General features: G+C 42.9%; 1 protein-coding gene across 1 annotated transcript in view; it reads right to left on the bottom strand.

The window, feature by feature from the left end:
* Window positions 1-5,052: 5,052 nt before the first annotated feature.
* vav3b (vav 3 guanine nucleotide exchange factor b) overlaps window positions 5,053-25,228 on the bottom strand; it is a 44,558-nt gene continuing 24,382 nt past the window's right edge. The window contains exons 18-27 of the mRNA XM_071531383.1: window positions 24,756-24,778; window positions 23,917-23,950; window positions 21,851-21,981; window positions 19,591-19,656; window positions 19,307-19,341; window positions 19,036-19,152; window positions 15,982-16,069; window positions 15,457-15,586; window positions 10,135-10,283; window positions 5,053-8,734 (exon numbers count right to left, since the gene is read on the bottom strand). Of these exons, the coding sequence (XP_071387484.1) occupies window positions 8,693-8,734; window positions 10,135-10,283; window positions 15,457-15,586; window positions 15,982-16,069; window positions 19,036-19,152; window positions 19,307-19,341; window positions 19,591-19,656; window positions 21,851-21,981; window positions 23,917-23,950; window positions 24,756-24,778 (815 nt within the window). The 3' untranslated portion in view covers window positions 5,053-8,692. The remainder of the gene's footprint in view (window positions 8,735-10,134; window positions 10,284-15,456; window positions 15,587-15,981; window positions 16,070-19,035; window positions 19,153-19,306; window positions 19,342-19,590; window positions 19,657-21,850; window positions 21,982-23,916; window positions 23,951-24,755; window positions 24,779-25,228) is intronic.

Consider the following 25,228-nt stretch of genomic DNA (forward strand, 5'->3'; position numbering starts at 1 on the left):
GCACAAAATTAAAACAAATGATGTACTTAAAATGATGACACTTTTACCGAATTAATTGTTTTGGAGATTTTGAATACTGAATGATTGTTTTTTTTCTCCAAAATGCATGTATTACATTTTGGAATAGCAGTCTCTGTCTACATCTTTGTGCAATAGTCAGCTCTCTCAACAGTAACTGTAGTTTGTGAGGTATTTTCCACCATATGAAGCTGAATTACAGTAAGCAGCATTTAAATTCCTTCTGTGTCTTACTGTGCATTTTAGCCTCATGTACAACAGCTGATTACTGGGGCCTCACATTCTGTTTTTGATTTCTTCCCTTGTGAGATACAGCTAAAATTACAAAGGTGTGGATATGTGATTAAGATGTTCCACTGGGACAAATCAATACATACTGGGCAGGTTATTTCACCCTCTGTAACAATGCACCCACCTTTATTAATAGAAGCAGAGCGCAGCTATCAAGCCCTATGTACAGTATGAAATTCTGGAATAAAAATTGAAAACGATTGAAGTAGAAATAATGGTAAAGGTGATGCTTTTGTACAGAGAATATCTATTTAAGTGTACAAGAAGCAGCAAAAGAGGTTACCAGGAAGCACATATGAATATACCACACACACACACACACACACACACCCACACATATACACGAACAAGTACATGAAGTGCAACTCACATGGTTTTAACGCATATACACATGCAGGCACAAATACACATACACATACACACACACACACACACACACACACATACACACACAGCACTTGCACACACACCCACACTGGTCAACATCTATAGGAATTTCTGTTCTCTCCGTCCTAATCAATCTTGCACCTCCGGCAGTGGAAATCGTATCGACTCCGTTTCGGTGGCAACACATCAGGAATGGCACTTATGGAGGGGAGGGACCAGCATGCCATCTGTGGCTTTATCAAACTCCCATTCACATGCCTGACATCGCAAGGACAGCTGGTGGGTGGCTCGCTGGCTTGGCGCGCAGGGCGAGAGTACACTAGAATCAATAGACAGAACAAAGGGGAAGTTAAGCTGCCTCTGCTGGAACATAATGGAAATACCTTTCTTTCCACGGCTCTCTCCGAGTTCTTGGAACCGCCTGATCGGAAAGCAAGGTTTCTAACAGTATATAGGTTCAAGGAAGATGTGAAAGACATTGCTGTCGAGATTATAAGTTGCAGGCCAACTTTTGATCTTTTGAAACATCCTTATCTTGCTGAAGACTCATACTGCAAACCTTTTTGATTATTACATGTGATGGAGTGCAATATCATCTGTGAAACTGTAAAAGGATTTCTAAAATAATCTATGCTATTGCTATCAGAATTAACAGTCGAAAACATGTCTGCTGTACTTGTAAAAAAGAGCACCGTTTCTCTCAACAGAAATAAAACATGGGAATATGAATCAGTTACAGCTTGACACTCCTTGAGTGGACAGTCTAGGTTCTGGTGCTAAAAGGCAGCTATAAAAAAAAAATCTGCCTTCCTGTCACGTCCCGAAACCAATCTGATGTCCCTTCATTTCAATACAATCTAGGGCAGCAATCGGCTCTTCGGCTACAGATGGTAATCCCTTCCCTTCCTATTCAGTGTCGCACACGATCACAGCTCTTGTCTATTTTTCTCAATGCCAAATCCAGCACTTCTGGCCTTCAGTGCCACACCTAAATTGCAAATCAGCCCCGGCTGGGATTGGCACTGCAAACCCCCGACACCCTGTTGAAGAAATTATTTATGTATCACACCGACGGCGTCCATAAATAAAAGATACCATTCACAGTCTGTGCCGGTGTTCCTGGAGCTTGGAAGAAAACCGTTTATCCTCATTTTTAACATGTGCTTGGAGGAGGAGGGGGGGGAGGGGGGCAGGGCTGGTGGTCCCTGGGCTTCATATCACACAAACAATGCTGAATAGATGAACAAAAACAACATAGGATGCGTGAAAAATTGCCACCCATTCCAACGCACACTGCTCACTTGTAGTGCCGTTTGTTGCTCTGCATTATGTTAAAAATCAAACCTGGGCCAAAGAGTATTTACAAACACTTTTAACCTACATAGGTGCCAGATGGGTTGGGTTTGCCCCATAGAACCAAACAATGAGTGTCTGAAAAGTTACGCAATCACAGAAATGTATTTACAGAAATGCAACTCGGTTTAGTTTCAAATTCAGGTAATTCGTAATTAGCATTTGTATTCAGTAAAAGGACAAGGGAAGGGGGACCACCTCTAATGCACAAAGGAAAAGCTACAAGTTGCATAGATAAAAATGCATACTAAGGTCTTGAAATGGTGAATATGGCTGTACAAAATATGAACACATTTTGCAACTGTTAGCTTGAATGAATAGTTTCTTTTTTGCAGTCGAAGTGGTTGGTCTTCACTTATTTTCTTGGGAACTCTTTGCCTCTCTCCACAGCTGTCATGGTTGTACTTATGTTAAGTTAGTATCATATTCTGTCTTTGACAACTTACCTGACACTATCTGAATTGTCCCAATGTGGTAAACCCTCCCAATCTGGTACTTCAAGCAGGAAACAAACATTTGCAATTAGTATTTGGCCTAGGTTTGTTACAAATCCATGCTGATTATGGCACAGGTTAATCCAAGAAGGATTGTTGTCACATGTGTTGAGGCAGGGAGGCACAGATGGATGCCATGAAATCCTAGTACGAAGAGGTGGAACAAAGACGCAGTTAGATAAATAAAGGAAGAAACAGACACACAGACAGATAGTTAGAGAGACAGACGGACAGAGACAAAGCGAGAGCACGTTTAGAGACAGAAAACAGGCACACAAAAACAAAGAGATTTAAGTTACAGTGGAGAGAAATAAAGGGGAGAGAAGACAGAAGCCTTCATCACAAAAGCAAGCCATGAAACAATGGTCCCCTGATGGACAGACACAGCAGTAAACATGAACATCCCTGTTTGGCAGGCCTGGAGGAACGGATGGAGAGAGAAAGAAAGAAAGAGAGAGAGCAAGAGAGAGAGAGAGAGCGAGAGAGAGAGAGAGAGAAAGAAGGAGAGGGAGGGTGAGGGAGAGACGGAGGCCCTGCCAAAGCGGCCCCCATGACGAGCAGCGCCACCTCGTTAAACCTGTCCCCGGGAGTCACAGGCAGATGCTCTGCTTTTCTATGATAATGGCCGACCTGCTAAGCAGCTAGCAGCGTCACGCTCCTTTGAACAACTATTGACCTCAAAGCTGTCACTCGGTTTCATGCCAGCGCCGGTTCTGACTCGCCACACTCAGAAGGGGCTTGTTGCGCGATAAGTTTTGATGTGGACCTAGATGTATTAATATTGCTTCTTATTACACATTGTACAAACTGCCTTTGTGCTGATATGGTCATAATAAGTGTATGCGAGCACCCATACGCTCGGCTGTGCTGCGTGTGGGCATCAGATTGAGTGGCTTATAGATTCATGATGACCAATTATGTTTTAAGACCTTTGAAATCGTGCACCTCGGCCTGTGCAAATTGCCGTTAAGGATATGAAAGTGTTCCCCATTAATGCACATTTATTCACAATTCTACATTTAGAAGACCAACCGCTGTTAAGGCATCAAAGCACAGTCAGCGCGTGGAGGCATGAGTCAAGAGGAAGTAGCTGGGGTGAGGGAGGGATAGAGAAGGAAAAGAGAGAGATAGACGGAGGAGGAGAGTGCAGCGGTTCTCTGAGGATTAGCTCATTTAGACTGCTTTGATCTGTGAGATCTTAATTGCTGGATAGCACTGATAGAGTCCTCACGGAGTCTTAGCAACACCATGCAGGCGAGCCGAGAGGAGGGTGGCCGTCTCCTTACCTCCTCCTCTTCCTCATTCCTTCTTTCTCCAGATGAACCCGTTTCAATCCCTGGACGTTAGTGTCTAATTGCATTTCTGGCAATAATTCTGCAGTGTCATTACACAGAAAAATTACTTCACTATTGCATTTACTTTTTGCATTTTTACTTTTTGTAGAAAAAGTGAAGGCACTAGAGTGAAACCTTAGCTGCATAGTTAAATAAGAAGGGACTTCTGCACAGTCTGATCAATGGGAGTTTCATTTATTGGCCGAGCTTTTGGTCAAGTCGACCTTTTGTAGGGGCAAATACTGATTTTATGGCACCGTGTCACTGTGACCAAAACTGTAGTACAGCAGCGGTCTGTTTCAGTGGGTTTATGTTTTTGCTATATTCGTCTCGTCTTCTCCAGCAAGGCAGCTTTTCATGTAGCATGTCTAAATACAGAAAAACGCAAAAGCTGTAGTTTCACCATTTTGTAAGGGGGCTTGATGGTCACAAGTCAGCAGTTGAATATAAATCTCACAGATAAAGTCTTTCGGAGAGTCGAGCCCTTTTGAGAGGAACTGAGAGCTCACCGTATTTGAGGCCAGCTTCAGCTTTTGCTAAATCCGTGTTTAACCCCCATATAGAGATCCAGAGGGGCTGACTGGCAAAGACCAGGGGTTAAGGAGATCATTCAGACAGATGAAGATGATGCATGGTTTCCTTCTCTCTCTCTGTCTCTCTGCCTTTTCTCTCTCTCTCTCTCTCTCTCTCTCAGACACGCACACACAAACACACACCATCCTCTCTTTCTCCCTGCACTTTATCTACTTCATGCAACCTTGTTCACCCTTATGCTCTCTCTCTCTCTCTCTCTCTCTCTCTCTCTGTCTCTCTCCCTCTCTCTCTCTCTCTCTCTCTCTCTCTCTCTGGCTGCTGTCCAACTTCACTGTCGTCGCCTTTCATCTCTTTGGCTAAGAAAGGAACAGGCAGATTAAGGAGAGGAAGAGTATTAGGGGAACCATTCTTTCTGCTTCCTCGTGACGGGAGGGTTACTGTTAGCGCAGCAGAGCCCTCCCTCTGCTGAGTTTGGCCATTAGAGAGGCTCCGGAGCAGTGGGGGAAAAGTAAGCCTGAGGGAGCGTTTACACTACAAGAATACTGATATTTCAAGGCCCTTGTGTTTAAATGCAATCTTGTATTCAACAATACGTTCCTGTTGAATCTGATGTTGCGGAATCCATGAAGTACAAATGGCAAATAATTTAATGAAAGTGTATAAAACAGTAGAAAAAACACATGAGCTGCAAAACAGATCGCAGATAACATGAATGTGTATTGTAGAGGATAAGTTAAGAAGACAATCTCTGCAGGAAAATATACCCAGAACCAGTATAAACGACATGGTTAGACATAATTGGGTAAAATCGAGCTGCATACTAACAGTCCAAAGGGCTAACTTACATTGCTTTGATCATATCTGTCCCTTCTCTTGCTCAAATGACATTAATGTAGGCTACAGATAGCAGAATTTGCAAATAGTTGATGAGGAGAAATGTGACTCAATGTGACTCAGTTTCAAGATTGGAAACACATACCTAAAGGTACATAGAGGTATCCGTGTGTATGGCTTAAGGGGATAGACTGGCTTGATTTTTTTAATTGAAGAGTTTGTGTTCCAAAAGACTATATCCATTTCAAAAATATATAAATTAAACTACTGGGAAGTAATGAAGTACCTGAAGTTCAACTTTCAAAATTTCTTAATTATAAAGGATCCACACTGTAAAAGTGTCATTTTGCCAACCAAGGATTTAATTTAAGTGCCATTTGGTTTCACATTGTGCTTTACTTTAATCAAATGGTGGATATCTCATTTTGGAACGAAACTCTTCAATTTTAGTTGGCTATTATTCTTCCGCAGGCACTTGTCACATTTTTAAAAAAAGATTTATATGTTTGTCCTTTAGCTTTCCTTTCGTGGCTTATTAGCAATTTTAGCATTCCTCACTGAAACCAATGGACCCAGCTAGTGCAGCCTGAGGCTAGTTTTGCTCCTTGGTTTCAGTGAGCAATGAATTCCCACAATAGAGGGCTTTCAGTTGACACAACACATCCTCTGGCAGCCATAGTGTTGATCCTCAGCTCTTGGGCAGCAGTGGCTGTGAACGGCTGATTGCGTTTCTAAACATACAACTTGGCCGTCTCAACAGAAGTGAATAGACATGGTTGATTTCTGTGCCGTTTTTCATCACTGATACATCTGATAGATTTTGTGTTTAGATAATGTCAGCTCACACTTGCCAACCTCGAGAGTCAAGAAATAGGGAGATTTTCAAAACCAAAGTGGGTGTGTAGGGGTTCTCCCCAAGAAACTTTTAAGATTCAGAGAACTCATTTCCTGCACTCTCGTGACTTTTTATGTATAAAATAATAATTCAAAATGTTTTTGTACAGATCTGCCATTTTGCTGGGCTGTGTCTAATGCAGTGCCATCACCTTCTTACTGCTTATCTGTTTGTTTGTGGTGACAGACATCATTTCCTTTCAACCCCCATGCTCCACACAGAAATCAACTCGACAAACTTTGCAGAAGGCAAACCCTTTCTTCTAAAACTTAAAGGAGAAAGGTCAGTTCATCCTATCAAAATGACTGAAAGTTAAAGCTATATGCATATTTCTTTTTCTTCAAACTTTCCATTTCTTTTTTGTGGTATACATACGTTTGGCTCTATGCTGAACTGATAACGCAACCACAGAGACTACATTTTTGGTGGAACATATTTTGTTGAACATTCAAAAACAGCAGTGATGGTAGCCTATAGGTCTAGATTTTTGTTTTGTTTCTAAATGATCAGATTTTTAAAGTTGATCAAAATATGGGAGCAATTAATATGACACCAGGGAAGAACACCAGGAGATGGACATGAAAATTTGGAATCTCCTGCTAGCTAACGATCACCATCTTGTTCTAAACACATCTGATTTGCACACTAGCTAACCTATCTAGTAGAAGCTAGTGTAGTGGCTGGTAGATGCATGTTACCATTAATATTGGCTGTTTTGTTAAATTAGCCTGCTGGCAATTTAGCTAGCTAACAATGCCAAAACCAGCTGTTTGTTCAGGTTAACTGAGCTGAATGTTCTCAAACTACAATTCGTAGTGCTTTGCAGTAGACTAGGACCAGAGGGGCAAGGGCTAAAGACAAGCTGTGTCCTGTGTCACAGTAACCCAAATTTAGAAATAAATATTCCTACCTTAACCTACACTACCTATATCCATACCACAACAACCTTTTCCAGATGTCTCTCTATTTACAGCCTGGTTGTTGTATGTAGCCATTATTTATGCACAGCCAATTCTCCATTGCACCTCCATGATGGTGTCAGACATGGTTGCGAGTTGTGCAGCTGCAAAGCCTCTATTCCTGCAATGTGACAGCTGTCTGTGGTGAGAAAAAGTAGACTATGAAAATTCAAAAAGAAAATTCAAAAAGAGTATTCCTTTAAACATTGATGTCACACACATGGTCAGTGGGGTGTTCGCGTTTGAAGGGGAAATAGCATCGCTTAACGCCCTTGTGCTACCTTGCACTACAGTGAACAGCTATTACATCACCCTTGAATCATTCATTCTGAAACCAAAAAGAGTTGAGGTAAACACAAAATCCATGGAATGTAAAAGGGCTCTCTGGTTTCCACAGTGAATGATCAAAAAATGAGGGAGCACACAGTGGAAGAATAAACCCAAATTAACCACTCCTCCACGTACGCGCACGCACACACACCCACACACCCACACACACACACACACACAAACACACACTTTTATTTATCTGGATGATTCCTTTTATGCATTTATTTTCTCTTTCATGACTTCACGTCTGAAGCCAAACTGGGCACCTTTTTTTTTCAGTGCCATTAAACAGAAAAACACCTGGAAGCATTATCCAAGTGTGTGTTCCTCCCTCCTTCTTTTGATGATTCACCAAAGAGAGTTATTCATATTCATTAACACTGCATACACATCAAAGATGAATGCCACATCAATCCTTCGCACCGTGGTGCCACAAACTTTCCAGCCTTGCCTAAAAGGGTGTCAGAACACTCCTCAGCATTGGATATCAGAATGTTGTTTTGAAATGACAAATATCAAAAGAGTCTATTAGACAGAAAGTCAACACAAAAGCCTGTGAACAGCCACTGACAGACATACTGTAACATAATGTAGCCTATAGTGTTCCAACAATAGCTCTTGTATTTCAATTTCGTGATGTGCCTGGGGTGTGCCCCGCCAGCAGGATCTGTGTTCCAGTTGGGTGTCGCAACATGTAGGCGGGAAGGCAACTCTCATGCCAGCCAATGGAGTCATCAATAATAAGACAAGGTGAGCGGGGCTCCTTTGGTTTAAGGTCAGTGTTCAGGTCAGGAGGGGTGGGGCAGAGAAACCACTTTGCAACTGAACTTCTCCTCCTTGGCGCTGGGGATGGCTGGGCAAACAGAATAGATGCTCTTGAAATATTCATGTACCCGTCGGGCCGGGCCTGGCTGAGACACCAGTGGGGGGGAGTGGGGATGTCTGGGCCCGAGCAGAAATCCAGGCGGAAGCGGGGTTATCTGGGCGCAGCTCATGCACTCCCCAGTGGTCTGCAGGGGCAGACAGGGCCGCAGAGAGGCAAGATATGGAGTGACGCTCCTGGAATCTGTGATTTGACATCTGCTCTGTGTGAGAGTCTGTCAGAGGGCAGCAGAGGGGTTGAGGGCGCCGCCGCTTCCTCCTGACTGCGAGGTCTCTGGGTTTTATCAAAGTGGTGTGAATTGCAGGGCACAGAGAGTGGCAGAGTGACACGGTGCTCACTGGAGACGGTCCGCTTTGAATGTGGAGGTTCATACAACAAGCTCAGTCCTCCTCTTCCACATAGGTAGAGGGGAACCAGCCCACCTGTGAACCAGCAGAGCAGAATACAATTCAGTCAGCTGCACTGATTGCACATATTATTAGACAGTATTAGGTGAAACCAGGAAAAAAAAAAGTATTGATTTCACCTATTTAAGTGGTGATACACCGGCTAATTTTGGAATGGCAAAGTTCCCAGCAGCACACAACAAAGCAGTAGAGGTTAGACCACTTTGTGTCCTGTCCTGCTGTGTAATCAGATCATTTTGTGTCCCGTCTTGTGTAACTATAGGACACAACAGCACAGCATAGGACAGTGCCCAACTCCCAACTTCTATCCTCAGGACCCAGAATCTGCTGGTTTTCATTCTAGCCGTCTAATTGGGACTGATTTAAACCTGGGACACCGAGTGAATGCAATAAACCACCTGGTAGAATAGAAAACCATCAGCATTCTAGGTCTCGAGGACCGGAGTTGGGAACCACTGGCATAGAGCAAGAACAGGTAACACAGCGTAGGACATAATTGTGGTAAAGATCAGGAGACAGGGGGCAAAGGACAGGTCACAAACAGCACAGGACAAGACACAGGGATCACAGGACACACAGGACAGGACAGGTGGCAAAGGACAGGACATAAGTGACACAGGGCAGGACACAAAATTATCTAACCCTCGCTCCAACAAAGTCACATGATCACAACCAGGCAACCAGATGCTGCTATGTACTGTAACTCTGGGGCACTTCGTTGGACCCTACTGCCCATCAGCATTGCCCCCCAAAATGCTCTATATATCATTGCCTTTAAATCCACATTAATCACGAAGGGGAGATGTTGATGAAGGGTAAAATACAAATTAAATAAGGATTTTTAAGCATTCAGATAGCAAAGAAAAGGACTATGGGAGGTGGTCCTAATCTTTTGTAGACTCGCTGTGGACAATTCAGGTCTTTAGATACCCCATGTATAAAGGTATGCCATTAATACAGGTGCTGCCTGCCATTGTTGAACTCCCCCTTTTTACTGCATGCTTGTTGAACTAATACTGCTTCTGGCTCCATGCCCAAGAGGATTTTTTTTAAGTTTTTCTCTCTTTTAGCTCTCAGGCATAACAAGAAATGGTTTGGTAGTTTAAGAGGCACTAGAATATTGTGTTACAATACAGTAACTTGATTGTATTGTACAGTATTCAAGAAAGAACTGTCTAATCAATACTAATGCTGTATAGCTGTAAGATAAATGTGTGAATGGGAACTTCTACAGTGGCTATCACTGTACATCATTCAGACTAAGCTGACAGACAAAAAAACACAAATGTAAAGTTGAAATATATAATTAAGGAATATGTTTCCTGCAAAGAATTAGAATCAGAATCACTTAAATCACCATGTACAATAAGCGTATGGGATGTTGCCATGGTGAGAGTATCCTAGGGCAGACTTACCCTGCCGTTGACCTCTCCCCTCCACCATCCATTGGCCATCTTGGTGTAGATCTTGACTGTGTCTCCCTCCAGCAGAGAGAGCTCCCGTGTGTCTCTGGAGCTGAAGTCATAGCGTGCCACCGCGATACCCACCACCCTGGGAGAGAAGACTGGGAGACAGAGGGATCTTGTCTGATTACCACGGATGAAGTGGAGGGCAAAGTCACCTCAACTCTGTTTATAGACCTTTATTTTCTCATATTTCTTTGAGGTTTTGATTTGAAGCTTGTTTGTTTTTTTAGTTTGGACAAGGGTTAAGATGGTACAGAATGTATTTCTCACAGTTATTAGTTGTTATACAGTTATTCCAAAGTAAAATGGCTATTCTGTAAAGATGATAAGGTGACAAAGAGCCTTGAGTCATGGCCTTGGGTCACACTGAGCGTTAACAACACAAACAAAGAGACAGAGCCGAGGGAACAAAACAGCATCACTGGTGAGAGTGGAGAAATGCATATGGCCGCCCAGCGGTGCCAAACAGATGTACACCAAACATGGGAAGGGATGTCATGGGTTATCATTCTCGCGTGTTGATCTCATTAAAACTGTATGTTCAGCTCAGTTCCCGCCTTGTATCAACACTTATCTGGTCATACAAGGTTATTCCTACAAATGTAAGCAGGTCAGGGCTCATATCACATGCGAACACAGGTGCGCATACGGCGGGTTTGTTTACCTTATCTGTGAAAATACAGATGATACAGCTGGGTAGGTATGCTGGTTGAAAGGCATACATGTACAGCCTCATGCTCATGCACACACACACACACACACACCTACACACATGCACACAATCATACAAACACGGATGCGCATACACACACACACGAACAGAGCGATCTTATTTGAGAAAGGAAATACAAGGAGCTCTGGAAACCTAGAGATGTAGGCGTACACCGAGAGTGCGAGAGAGAGAAAGAGAGAGAGAGAGAGAGAGAGAGAGAGACTAGTAGAAAAGCTGTACCGGTACCTGACCAGAAAGGCGAGGAGGAGGGAGGAACAAAGCTGCAGCCGCCAGGAGGAACTACAGAGAAACCCAGCAAGTGATGCGGGTTCAGGCCGTAGTGGGAGCAAAGAGAGAACATAAGCAAAGTAAACACAACTTTGACAGCAAGAGAGAGAGTGTGCACGGGAGAGAGAGAGAGATGGAGAGAGAGAGAGAGAGAGAGAGGGAGGGAGGAAAAGTTGGCAAAGTCAAAGAACAAGCAAAAAGCAAGAAGGGGTGGGGTAGAAGAGGAGGGCAAAACAGCAAAAGCACCAAACAATTTGTCATTTCACGAAGCACTTGCTTGTCTTTGCGTTTGATTCCGTGCATATCCCGGATAATTAAGTAATACTGACCAAGAGAGAATGGTTTATTGATCAGTGTTGTCAATGTTTTTGTTAGGCCTGGCATAAAGCAGGCTTGCATATCTTTGCAGTTGTGTGCATATCCAAAGCAATCCGAAATCAATCAACACCCCTCCAGCCCCAGGTCATAGTATAATAAACAATAACATTTTGAGCTTTAGACCAGGTGAGGCCTTTAGCCAAGCCAAAGCAGCAGCATGGGGTAAGTATAAGTCTGTGCACAGCATGATGCCCTGTCAAGGCAGCGGCTGCGATTCCACACCGCGGAGCCAGCGACTTCTGCTCCCATCTGAAAGCCCATCTGAGCCAGCAGACCCTCACACTGGGTAAACCACCTCCTGTCAACACCACAATATGGTTCCATGCCTCCCCTCCCCCCCGCTGGGATAACTAAATGCAGGCCAATATGTGTCAACTGTTTTTCTGACCGGAGTGCACACACACACCCACACGCATATGCACATGTATGCACACACACATATACACACAGACACATACATGTACATACGCCTACATGTGAACATATATTTATGCACACATGTACACATACATACACTAGGATTGGACAAAATATCATGATAATCCTAAAAAAATATTTCAATATCGATATATAACGGTATACGCTAACATATGCTAAATTATGTTAATCAAATTTATGTTCATCGCATTAAACTGCTTGGTAATATAAACTATGTTAAAAAGTTTCAAATAATATTCCCATTGTCACGATATAATTCTGTTGAAAGATGATAAACGATGATTTTTAATTATTTCCCAGCGCTAACATACACATACACAAAGCCACCCAGTCACACCTAATTTAAGAGGATGTCTTTGGTTTTTGAAGCAAATTAAGTCGGAGTTTTGATGGCTTTTCAACAGTTATGATTGTTTGCTCTGCCTCCCATTCTGTTTTCTTTATTATGCTGCGTCTGTTTTGAGACGCAAACCATTTTGGTTCTTTGGCATGACATCTGTCTTTCCAAGGCGGTTGTTTACCAGACAGAAAACGCGGTGCCCACACTAAGTCTGTCTACGGGGGTGGACGACTTAAGGCAATAAAGTCTATCCCAGAATGCACTGAGGCAACGGCGGGTCTGTCAAGGATTTTTCACTGAAGGAAGCAACGTTGAATGGCAGCGATGCACAAACACACCTCTTGCCGAGACGCTTTGAAGCCTGATGCGCTGGGAGACCGACGCTGCCAAAGGAGGCAGAGGGACAGGGATGTAGCAGAATTCTACATCTGAACAGACACAAAGGGCTAACTTTGACTTTGTTCCGCCATTCGTCTGCCTGCCTCTGCTACTGTTGCGGCGGCTGTGGTTGTTTACAATACACCTCTCTTAAAGTTAAGACAGTTTACCTCCAGCTGCTTTCTGCTCTTTTACATCAGATCATATTTGCAAACTTTTCCCAGTTTTGTGGGAGCAGGCGCGGGCCCGTCTGTTGGACTCAGGGGTGTCCCCCAGGTGTGTGTCAGCAGGCGGCTGTCACATAGTTTTCTCCGCTGCCAGCCCAAGTGAAATGTCATGTCCTGTCAGGAAAATTGTGAAGCCATCTCGGAGCTGAGCAGCGCGCGGAGTGTGACGTTTGGAGTAGCAGGCTCCCGGTGCTTGCCTGGGGCATCGGGCCCTAACTGGGACCTCTCTGCCAAGGCTGGTGAGCTGCTCCTGCTCTCTCTTTCTTTCTCCGTCTCGCTCGCTCTTTGTCTCCCCCCCCCCCCCCCCCCCCCCTCTGTATTTCTCTCTCTCTGTCTCTTTATACCCTCATTCTCTCTCTTTGGCTCTCCCCCTCTCCTCTCTCTCCCTTCTCCATTGTGTCTCTTTTCCTTCCTATCCTCTCTCTCTCCCTCGCTCCCATGTCTCTCACTCTCCCTCTTGCTCTCTCTTGCCTCCATGCCCCTCTCTCTTTCTCTCTCTCTCTGCCCCCCATCCCTCTTGCACTCTCTGTCTCTAGCTCTCTTTCCTGCTCACCCCTCTACTCTCTATCTCTCTCTACTCTTATTCTCCATCTTTCTCCTCTTTCCCCATCTCTTTCTCTCTCTCTCTCTCTCTCTCTCTCTCTCCTGCTTCCACCAGTCCCTCTCCCTCTCTCCATACATGCTCCCTCAGAGCGAATGAGCATCTGTTTGTGTCTTTGAGGGCCAGTGGCTGGACTGGTCGAGCTGGAGCAGAACAATGCATTTATTCATGCCTGTTCATCTCACAGGTGAAAATCAAGGATGCTGCTTTACCTCTCACTTGGGACATTTGTAGAGAGGCAGAGTGGAGTTAACAGTATTGACTGTACGGTGCTTTAATGAGACTATACTGGGTCAATCCCTCTTACTGACTGATGATATACCCAGTGAGAATTTACAAACAAAGAACTGATGCTGAAGCTAGCTGACTGACAGCAGGGATCCTACCACATCTGGGTCAAAACATATTTCCAAATAGTGTTTAGTGTTCGTTTTAACAAACACAGAGCACCAGATGGGTGGGGTTTGCCGCATAGAATACCCAAAATATGTACCAGCTTACTTAGACAATCAGAGAGAAGTCAGTAGGGGTTAGATTGTTTTTTTTTTTTTCCTGTCTTGTGTAATTTAATGTCCTGTGAAATGAGTCTTGTACCATTAGGGGGCTATTGCCTATCATCCCACATCTTTGTATGCATTTAGCACAAGCAAGCTTCTGTTGGACTGGCACCATTATTTACACATTTGGGGGAAAAAATATATTTAAATAAAAAAAACATTCCAGCTTTGTTAACTTTTTCCAAGGCTTTAAATGTAGCCCAGCCTGTAGCCAAGATACCCTACAGCTAATTTTTCAAAATTGCATGTGGTCTGACAGAATAATTCAACATTTGACAGTCTGAATTCCAATGCCTTTTGATTTATCATATCATTTAGCAAAATGTATTCATAGAATAATAGATTAATCGAATATTGGACAGTTTGAAAACATTGCGGACTGGGATTGTGGGACTGTAACGCCGCACAAGATAGGACACAAAATGATCTAACCCTCTCCCAGGAAAGTATTTGAAAGTCAGTTAAGCACATTTCTCTGTGACTGACAACTTACCTGATTGATCTAAATTTGGTAGTAAACATCACCCATCTACCACCCCAAGCTGGTAAAAACAAGTGCAAAAAAATATATACAAATACTATTTGACGAAGGTCTCATGGTCTCATGTCTCAGGGAGTTGAAGTCTTGTGTATATTTAAATCTAAATGCCACTAAACATGTGCTGGGATGTAGTATGTGACTTTATTATGCAAATGAAAAAAAAAAAAAATCAACCAAGCAAAATTCAGGAGGCATGTCTCCCAAGGAAAACTGCTTCTGTCTACCACCCTGCACTGTTCCGAGGGGAATCGTGTTAGCTCATTATGCCGTGTTAAATATTTCTAGCATGTCTCACACGTCAAAGACAGCACTGCCTCGGGTATTAAGACACAGTTTTAACTCCAGTGTCTAATAACTAAGCAAATGCTTTGTCAGCATGATTTTGTAATGTATGCTGCGACATTTTTGTGCAGTTTTTCGAGGTAAGGGCATAGTCGGTATGTAATAACAAAATACAGTGAGAAAGATACTAATGAATCCGACACACATTTTTGTGCCCTCAGCTTGTTTTATTGTCTCTACATGATGACCTTGGAAATCTTTGCCTGCTGATGTTTCCATCATATGGTGTAGCTCTACAAGCAGCTAGGTCTTTAGTATGCTTCCTTGTGAATGACAATTTACCTGACACTATCTGAACTGTCCTGATGTGGCAAAAACCCACCTCTGTGGTACTCCAAACAGGTCAAAACAAATGCCAAGAATTACTTGGAACTATAATTTGACCGAGGTCTGATCTGAACTGGTGGCATTTTCACCTGTCAGACAGAGAGAGTCTCAAGGAACCTGGATGTTTGTGAAGCAGACTCACCACTGCCAGCCTTGGTAATGGCCCTGGGCATGTTGCCATTGGACGGTTCCCTGTAGGGAACCTGCAGAGTGGTGTCAAGACTCCTGAAACCCTCCCTCAGAGAGTGCTGCTTGTAGTACTCCACCAAATCCTGCATAAAACAAGCACAACACAAACACACACCCTTCATATTGGTATTGAGAGTAAGCCAGAGTGAATATTGTAGATAAATTATGCTACCATATATCTGTATATCAGCTTATCCCAAGTGCAGGTATTCGAAGCAAGCTAATATTAGCTACTGTCATACACAGCAGACAGTTGCTTACAATATGCTCTTGTGGCTGTGTCTGACCTTATAAAAATGTAAAAATAAACCAAAGGTAGACACGCTTTTATTAGTATAAAAGAAAAAGTCAGTTTTTCCTTGTATGCCATGGTTTGGCTTAAGAGAGTGGTAAAACTAGTGTAGTGTAATTCCCAAAATAATGATATGGTACAGCAGTTTATAGGGGACAAGGATGTATGTTAAGTTAAAACCATTACCAGCACAGACTTGAACAGCCGACTCTCAGCGATGTAAAAGCAGCCGTCCTTGGTCAGAATCTTAATGTGCTTGACTTCGTCGTTAAATCTGTGGAGGATGAATAAGACATGGCCTGCTAATCAAGTATACATGCCTCCCCATCAATCCTGTCACTGTAGTGAGCCTTCATGAAAATGTCTGAAGTTCTTACGCTGACTGACAGTTACCATGCTGAGCCAAGCAACTTTGTTTAACGAGACTGTCTTGGTATTTCCCAGCCATGGCAACTGGTCCCAATTCACTCACATCAAATAATCATTTTACAGCAGACTAGGGCCAAATTGTATTTTGTGTTTGTTTCAACCTTTATGAAGTACCAAATGTGTAAAGTTTACCTAGTAAGGGAAATTCAGATAGTATAAGGTAAGTTGCTATAAGTAAGTAGGTATGCTAAATTGACTTTCAAATGCTTTCCTGTGATTATCTAAACCAGTGATTCTCAACCTTTTTCATATCAAGGACCCCTAATTTAGTACACTTTAGGGCCACGGACCCCCATTTTATGAGATTTTTTCTCGCAGACCCAAATCTGAGAATACTTTTATTGTTAGATATGATTTTATCCAGAATTCCATGACTATCTGTATTGTAGGTAGAGAGATAACAGTGAAACTATGATCAAAACAGTCATTCTTCTACATTCTCTAATTGTGTTAACTTCTTGTAAATGAAGTAATGGTGAAGTTTAACACTTCATCTATTTGCTGGGGACCCCCTGGAACCCCCTCAAGGACCCCTGGTGGTCCCCAGACCCCACGTTGAGAACCATTGGTCTAAACCATAACCTTTTAAGACTAAACTCTGTATAGAAGATGCATCGTCTGATATGGCAAACCCCACCCATCTTTTACTTCAAGCAGGTTAAAACAAACACGTAGTATATTTAGTATATTTAATTCAAGAACATTTCATTAAGGAAATTCATGCTGAAGGTCAGATTATTTTAACTTGTGTGAGAATCATATCTCAGGCTCTACGCAGGCCAACCTTGAAGAAAACATGTAGACGTACCGGTAGGTGTGAGTAAAGTGGGGTTGTGGTGCTGCCTAGCCAATCTACAGTATATTGCATGTCTCCCATACGATGATGTGCAAATCACACCGGAGACACAGAGCCTCATTATAAATCTCCCGATGCAGCGTATAATGGATGAGAAAAATTTGGTCATGTTGCAAATTCACTTATACATTATGAATATATGTTGAGTAATACATTATTGATGTGTTGAGTCATATGGTGTATAACACATGGAGATAGATGAGCCTTGTTTGGTGAAGGCTGAGTTCCCCCCCCCAACGCACATGCACACACACACACGCACACGCACACAACATTCCACATACAAACTGTCTACTTGCAATGTTTGTCCTTAGACAGCTCCAGTTGATTATTAGAAACTCTCTGTGTAAAGCGCCATTATCTCAAACGGCCATCCTGATAATGATCTTAAGCAGAGAGACAGGCAATTAGGATTGGAGCATTCAAAAACTGGCCCGGCACATCAAAGCACTGAATGAGGAACGGTATGAGTCCACTAAACCAAATGGGCTGGAATGGAGTGACGTGTCACTGGCTAAATAGGCTTGACGTCCAAACACTATTTCAGAGTGCGCCCTCAATCGTTATAATCTCTTGGAGCCTTCATGCCAGGTCAGGAGGACCAGACAGTCCTTTCTTGTTTAAAAGACTTAGCAAGCTTTGATGTAGCCTGAAAGATATTCACTAGTTAAATGGACAGTATTGTATTTCAAAAGAAGGATACCGAGGCACTTGACTTGCGGATAGAACAACCATTTATTGAGGCCTAAAGAAATTGATGTTTTATCTATGATTCCAGAGCCTTGCTATCCTTCTTTTGAAGTATATTTCTAAGCCTGATAGCCAAAGAGCAGCAAATAGCATGATGCAAAGCTATCAATCACTCCTTGAACATTTTTCTGTGGAGAAGAGACAGATAGAAAAATAGATCCACCTCTTCCCAAAGGTTGGTCCATTGTGCTGAGATGTAGGGACGGTGCAGGCCATTAGAGTAAACTAAAGTCATTGTCATGTTCCTGGATCCATCTTTAGACAATGCGTGCTTTGTAACGTGCCGCATTATCCTGCTGGGAGTGTCCATTTGACAAAGGGTGGCCATGAAGGGGTGCACATGGTCAGCAGCAATGTTTGGGTACACTGTGGCGTTCTAATGATGTTCCATTGGTACTAAGGGGCCAAATGTGTGCCAGGAAAACATTTGAAAAACATTTCCCACACCATTACCCCACCACCATCAGGCTGTACCATTAACGGCAGGCAGGGTGGATTCATGGATTAATGCCGTTTATGCCAAATTGCCATCAGCATGTCACCAACAGAAACCAGAATTCGTCACGCCAGACAAAGTTTTTCCATTCTTCAATCAGCCAGTTTTGGTAGCTTCATTTTCTTGTTCTTAGCTGACAGAAGTGGAACCCAGCATCATCTTCTGCTGCTGTAGCCCATCCACTTCAAGATTTGATTAAATGTTTGTTCAGAGATGCCCCTCTGCACACCACTGTTGTACTGAGCTGTTATTTGCATTCTCGTGGCCCACCTGTTAGCTTGAACGAGTCTTGACATTCTCCTCTGACCTCTCTCATCAATGAGGCGTTTTAGCCCAAAGGATTGCCGCTGACTGGACGTATTTTATTTATTGCACCATTATTGGCAAACTCTATAGACATCGTAGTGTACGAAAATCTCAGGAAGACGGCCATTTCTGAGATGCTAGGTTCAAAGTCACTTAAATCACGTCTTACCAATTCTAACATTTAGTGAACCAAACGTTCTAACATTTAGTCAGATTACTGAACCTCTCAATCTTGTCTGAATGCTTTATATATTAAGTCATAGACAAAGGTAAACAGGGAAGTATACCTAATAAAGTGACTACTGAGGATGGATGGATAGATAGATAGATAGATAGATAGATAGATAGATAGATAGATAGATAGATAGATAGATAGATAGATAGATAGATAGATGTCACTTACTTGATACTGATGGCATACTCGGTGCACTCTTTACTCCTGTGTCGAATCAGATAGGTGCTGTTTCCTCGGTCCAGGAGCTCGACCTCAGCCTGGTATCTCTCCATAGGCCCTGCAAACCTGAACCACCCATAGACAACTACAGTATGCACTTACACTGCAATCAATCACTCTGAATATGAGGATGAGAAAAGTCAATGCAATCAATACGATGGAATAAGAATTACTTGTGGACATTGTTAGCAATCTATAGTAATTTGTTTTCATCGCTTACCAGAGCTGGGCAGAGTAATCGACAGGTTTAGGAACCTGGTGAAGAAAAAAAAGGTGGTTATTTTGTTTCTTAATGGAGTCAATAGTGAGGGGCGGAGGTCATTTGTGGTAATGTGATATTCTATCCACATCTAATGGCTAAAATCAGGTCTCTACAGCGAAAAAGACTGTGATTGAAAAGCACTGCATTCTTATGTCAAGACATCAATAGTGTCCATCTTCCACAGAATGCACTATAATCACATCAAATGTGCCTTATTGATTATGAAGAATATGTGCACTTACACATGGGTACGGCCTGACAGCATCACTTGGAAAGAAGCCAATCCTGCTCGTCGCCAGTATTTTGCCCTGCAATGGCAATTGGCTGTTAACCGCATTGTATTTGTCTGGGAGCAACCACCCCCTGCTTCTCTTCCTTTTCTCTTTCCCTCCCACACTCGCTTCAATAAATCCTCAGCAATTAGCACACAACAAGCAGTGCATATAATTTACAGCCCAAGTTAATTATGGTTCAAACTCTGCCGGCAGTTAGATTTGTACTGCATCAAAACAAGAGCCTCGTTTAACACTAAATAATGGATCTGATTCTGGTCTTTGAATACCCAAACAGCGTGAGCTCTCTGCCTCTCACTAAAGACTAACAATTGCATTTTAGCTATCCCGCCTCAAGCAGACACAAGCTTTATATGAAAATCATTAAGTCCTTTGACAAACATAGTCTGGAAAGCCTTTTGTTCAGCAAAGTAAACCAATTTAGGGTAACAAATTACTTAATTTTTCTATAGCCTTACTCCTAAGTAGGTGTGCAGTGTATTTTATAATATAATACTTCATTCTATAAGTCTATCATCTGCGGACACAAATAAGCCTATATATCAGCATTATGCTGAAGATAATTTGAGTTTCCAGTTCGGAGTTCGAAGTCCACTGAGTGAATCTGAGAAGACATCAGTGCTGAGGGCATGTAGCGCTCCTCACTCAGCTTCCTGCCCTGTTTATGCTTTCCTCCTCACTCCTCCTCTTTATTACAGTATGAAATGCATTTTGGGACCATGCAAGCCCTTGCAGTAACTAGATTGGAAAGCGAATCCTTACCCATCTCTATGATTCATTCTGCGTAATAACATTTCATCAAAGGTTTTTTGAGAGCCCCTCTCTATTTGTTATGCCTTCGATAAGCGTATGATAAAGATTAAACTTATTACTCTGTTGCCGTAAACAGGCGGCAGCCAAAGGATCAAATGAAATTACAGTGATTGATTGTATTGTTCTGCCAGTGGGATGGGGGATAATTGCCTTCTGGGTAACAGGGGATATGAATTCTCAATGTTCTGTAATTCCATCCTCTGGCGCCACTGGGGACGCTGAAGATTAAGTAGCCTTATTACCGTGTCGTTATGCATAGGACTAGAATAAACACACAAATGTGCATTATCATTCAATGCCTTTGATTATCCAATCCCAACATACACGGTAACCATGGCAGCAAACAATGCGCTGCCATCAGGTCCGTACCATGACAGTCTGGTCTCCATTCTACCAGCTTAGCACAGGTCTCCTGGCATTCATGTCCTCACCCTCCACCTTGTTCTCTATCAAAGAGTGGAGAGACAACCAGGAGCATAGGAAATCAGGCTAACTGCCTACTCCCAGCCGTGCCGTTGGCATAGACTGCAGTCAGATTGGAGCAGCACCAGAAGGAGGATGAGGTTTTAGTGCCGCCGTAAAGCAGAGTGAGAAACGGCTGGGGAGGCTCCCCGAAGACCCCCGGATAAATCACCGTCCTTTCAAAAATAGATAAAGTAAAAACGCTCTCAACCATTTGCTGACCTCGTGAGATGGTCGCTAAATGTGCCAGTACGTGAGGCTGCGCACCACCATTAAAACATCCTCCAGAGGCCAAGGTGTCTGCAGTTTTATTGTCTCGTCGTGGCTCTTAATTAATCAACTAAAGCCACTAATTGGTTAGATCATCTGATGTTGGCTCGCTGATTTAATCTGAGGAGGGATAGAAAAGACACATACTCCATTTGTCATGGCCTAAGGTTCAGTGGGGTTCATACAAAACTATGACTGATGTCTCTAATTAACGCTGACCTCATCATAAAGTCTCTATGTAGTATTTATGATCACCTGACAGGACATAGAATGTGATAAACAACCGCAATACCATCTGTGACTTATAAACAATAAAGTGTTTAAAATGCTCAGATGCAAGAAGAAGTTCTGACCAAAGAGAGGAAATGGAGATGCCACACCTTTAATGTGATATTTTTTCTTTCTTTTTTTTAAAGTGTTATTTTCACAGCTTTTTTGCTTTACCAGATAGTAGGCTATCGATTAAAGAGTGTCGGGAAATGCAGGGGTGGAGAGAGAAGTGACGGCATGAAGCATAGACTCAGACCCATGATGAAAACGAACGCGGTGAAGACATTGCGTGCGCCAAACCAACCGGCAAGCCCTAACATGTTATTTTTTCATGGAGTCACAGATGTTGAGATAAAATGAGGATTGGCTCGCGGTTAGGCTGAGTGACACGCACCTGCCACCAGGAGCTGTGCAGGTCGGCGCACATCAGTTCGATGACATCCCCCGCATGAATGCTCAGCGGGGGCCCACACTGGGGACAGGGGATGCCACAGTAGTCTCTGATCACCAGCATCCTGGGTAAACCTGACAGACAGGAAACACACACACATTTACATTGATATTTTAGACATTTAGCTGACACTTTTATCCACAGCAACATACAGCAGCGCAACAGCAGAACAAACTTGAATTCCCTGATCACCAGGGATCCCTAATTTAGTACAAATGAATGCCACGGACCCCCATTTGATGAGATTTTCGTCTCTCTGACGCAAATCTGAGAATATTTTTCTTGCTAGATATGATTTTATCCAGAATCCCATGACTATCTGCATTGTAGGTAGAGAGATAACAGCGAAGCTATGATCAAAATAATCATTCTTCTACATTCTATAATTGTGTTAACTTCTTGTAAATGAAATAATGGTGAAGGTTAACAATTCATCAACTTGCTGGGGACCCCCTGGAACCCCCTCAATGTCCCCTGGTGGTCCCCAGACCCCACGTTGAGAACCACGGACCTAGACAATATAAATATTCAAACGTTCCTGTGTTCCTGCGTGACAGACACATTTTGCAAGGCTGATGACATAAGCAAGAGAGCAGCATTGTTAATGTTAAAGAGCAGGTTTTCTCCTAGACCATGGTATTGGCAGAGCTAACATTGTAACATTGTCTTCTATGGTTCAGTGGGTAGAGCATGGCACTAATGCTGTCAGGTCTAGGGAGGCCACCGATGCTAGAAATGTATGCACTTATAGGCACTTTGCATAAAAGTGTAAAATGGTATACATGGTCTTAACTGATTATAACCAAACAGCACTATATGCAGTCAAACCACAGACGATGGTTTACCAGTAACATGCATTTACTCCTTAGTCTTTTTTACTCCTTATCCTCTTACTGCTACTGTTTGTATTACATGTGCTCATCATGTGTGCAAGGTAAAACTCTTTTACTGCAGTTGCCATAAAGGTTTCGGCACTATTCGGCACTATGTTTAACATGTAGAGGTGGGAGTTTCTACGATATTCTGATTGAGGTTTAAACCCAGGTTTAAATGGCACTCTCCCTAAAGCGGCAATTTGCCATCGCAAGACACTCGTCTCTGCCTTTGATTCCTGTACAGTGCGGCTCCAGTCTTTGGTGTGGCAGACGAACACAGCCACAAGCATCCGGCTAAGTCTAAGACTAAAGACCCCTGCCAACTAAAAAGACACAGCCACTTACTCTCTCCAGACTCACACATCTAGCCCCCTCAGACACATCTCCCTTCCAGCCACGGCTCCCCTGCAAACCAGCCCGAGGAAACTATTAGCTCACGGTGACCTCAGATGACTGAAATATCGCACATCCGTGTTTTTAATAAGAACAATAAGCACAACCGTCTTTCTCATAAAGCCCCTTATGGAAATTGATTTATCACAAAGGCACAGCTCAGCGGTTGAGGCCGAGGCATATAGACAGCTGGAAGTGCTTTTCTGCTGGCATTTCTGCCGCCGTGGTTCTCATAACGATTCCACCCACTCCAATTCATCTCAATGCCGTTCTGGGTTTAAGCTTCACAGCATGTGCTGAGAAAAGGGGTTTTTTTGTGCTTTGGTTAAGGATTCTTTCCACATCCTCTTATTAGATGGCTCTTCTTACTCAAATATATTTGTCAAGACAAATCTGTGTGTTCATTGCCTCCTTGGGTAGCCGACCGTGTGTGAGCCTAGGAGGCATTCACGTCAATACACTTCTCAGAAACATCTTTAGGGGTGTTATGTGGAAAAAGTAAGTCGAGGAATATTAGATCAAACACTTAAAAGGGAGGTATGATAATATCTTTTTTAATTTTAGCTTTTAACCACCATCTAGCCACTCCAAGTCTCGCACTGGCCTCTGACTAACCCTCCACTTTTCATCCAGTCTGTTTTTCTGCTTTGTTATGGAGTCTAGATGGAAGTGGCCAGCTTAAGAAGTACATTGTAAGTCCTAAGCAGGCTCTCAAAAGTGGCATGGTCAAGCCATACTGACCTGGGTCTGCTTGTCTCCGTGTCATGGTACTCCTCTGTGGATGGAGAGAGGAAGTGAGAGAGAAAGAGAAAGAGAGAGAGAAAGTGAGAGAAAACAAGAATAAGAAGAGAGGGGTTATTGCTACTCCCTGAGCAGTATCAGTCTGACCTGAGGAATGAGTCACACTGTGCATACAGTCATCTGTGGATGTGATGCACTCTTTGACTTGTGGTCTAACCATTTTAAAAGTGAAAGAAAGAACAACAGAATAAAGTGCAGCTGAAGAGTTCTGTTCAAAAATGCTATATATCCATTTTGGAAGAAAAAAAACCAATCAGTACCTGAAGTTTGTCATTCAATATCTCTAAAATATGGTGGATCCAGTCTGTAAAAGTGTTATCTTTTTGTCAGCTGAAGACTTAAATGACCAAAATCCATTGGGGTGCCATAATGTGTTTTCATTTTGTGCTGCCAGTCAGTTTGTAGGATTAAATGTCACAAATGGTGGATATAGGGATATTTGGAAACCAAACTTCAATCTCTTGCATTTGTAAAGGAACAGCAAGCATATAAACTTGTCACCAGCATGGCCGAGTCATGACATGAACTCAAACATGGGATGAAAGAATGCTCTAATTCTTCTAAAGATGCAAAAAGTCATGTGGAAGGACAATATTACAAAAAAAAAAATAATTTTATCTATGCTTGTCCATGATCTGTGTATGTGCATTGATGAGTGCATCTGTGCTTGGGTGTGTATCATGTCCAAGCAAACAGTGTCTGAGTTGCTATGCTATGCTAATGCTAATTACAGCAACGTTGCTCTCCAAGTCAAAGACGAGGATCAGTATAGGTCTTACCTGGGGCCTCGGCACGGCAGAATCTGCAATCAGGTGGGAGACAGACACAGTGAGAGGAATGCGATATCAGTGTGCGGTGGCTTCCTGACATACAACCTCAACTGTCAACCTCTGCTGGCCCTCATCACGCCTCAGAATGCATAAAGACCACGGTGCTTCTGTTCAGAAGGCCTGTCACACCGCGCTGCCTTTAGCTGTCTATGTAGTCAGAGAGGGTAATGTACCTGAACTACAGCGCCAGACCGGTGACACAAAGCTAAAGCTTGACACAAGAGTAAGCAGTAACAATCGCTGAATAACTAGGGATATAATAGACCTTCTTTTTATACAGCTATTAAAAATCTGAGAAGTCTAGAAAGAGACATGCTGGGACATAAGGTACAAGTACAATTTACCATATCAACAGAGAATGTCTGTCTCTGAAACTGATTCAGAAAAGCATTGTATCTAGGAATTTGCTTTGGTGTTAAAGA

The sequence above is a fragment of the Centroberyx affinis genome, unplaced genomic scaffold (assembly GCF_046629955.1).
Source record: "Centroberyx affinis isolate AG114_WGS23_722 - 3 ecotype Tasmania unplaced genomic scaffold, CSIRO-AGI_Caff_v1 ptg002072l_1, whole genome shotgun sequence".
NCBI lineage: Eukaryota > Metazoa > Chordata > Actinopteri > Beryciformes > Berycidae > Centroberyx > Centroberyx affinis.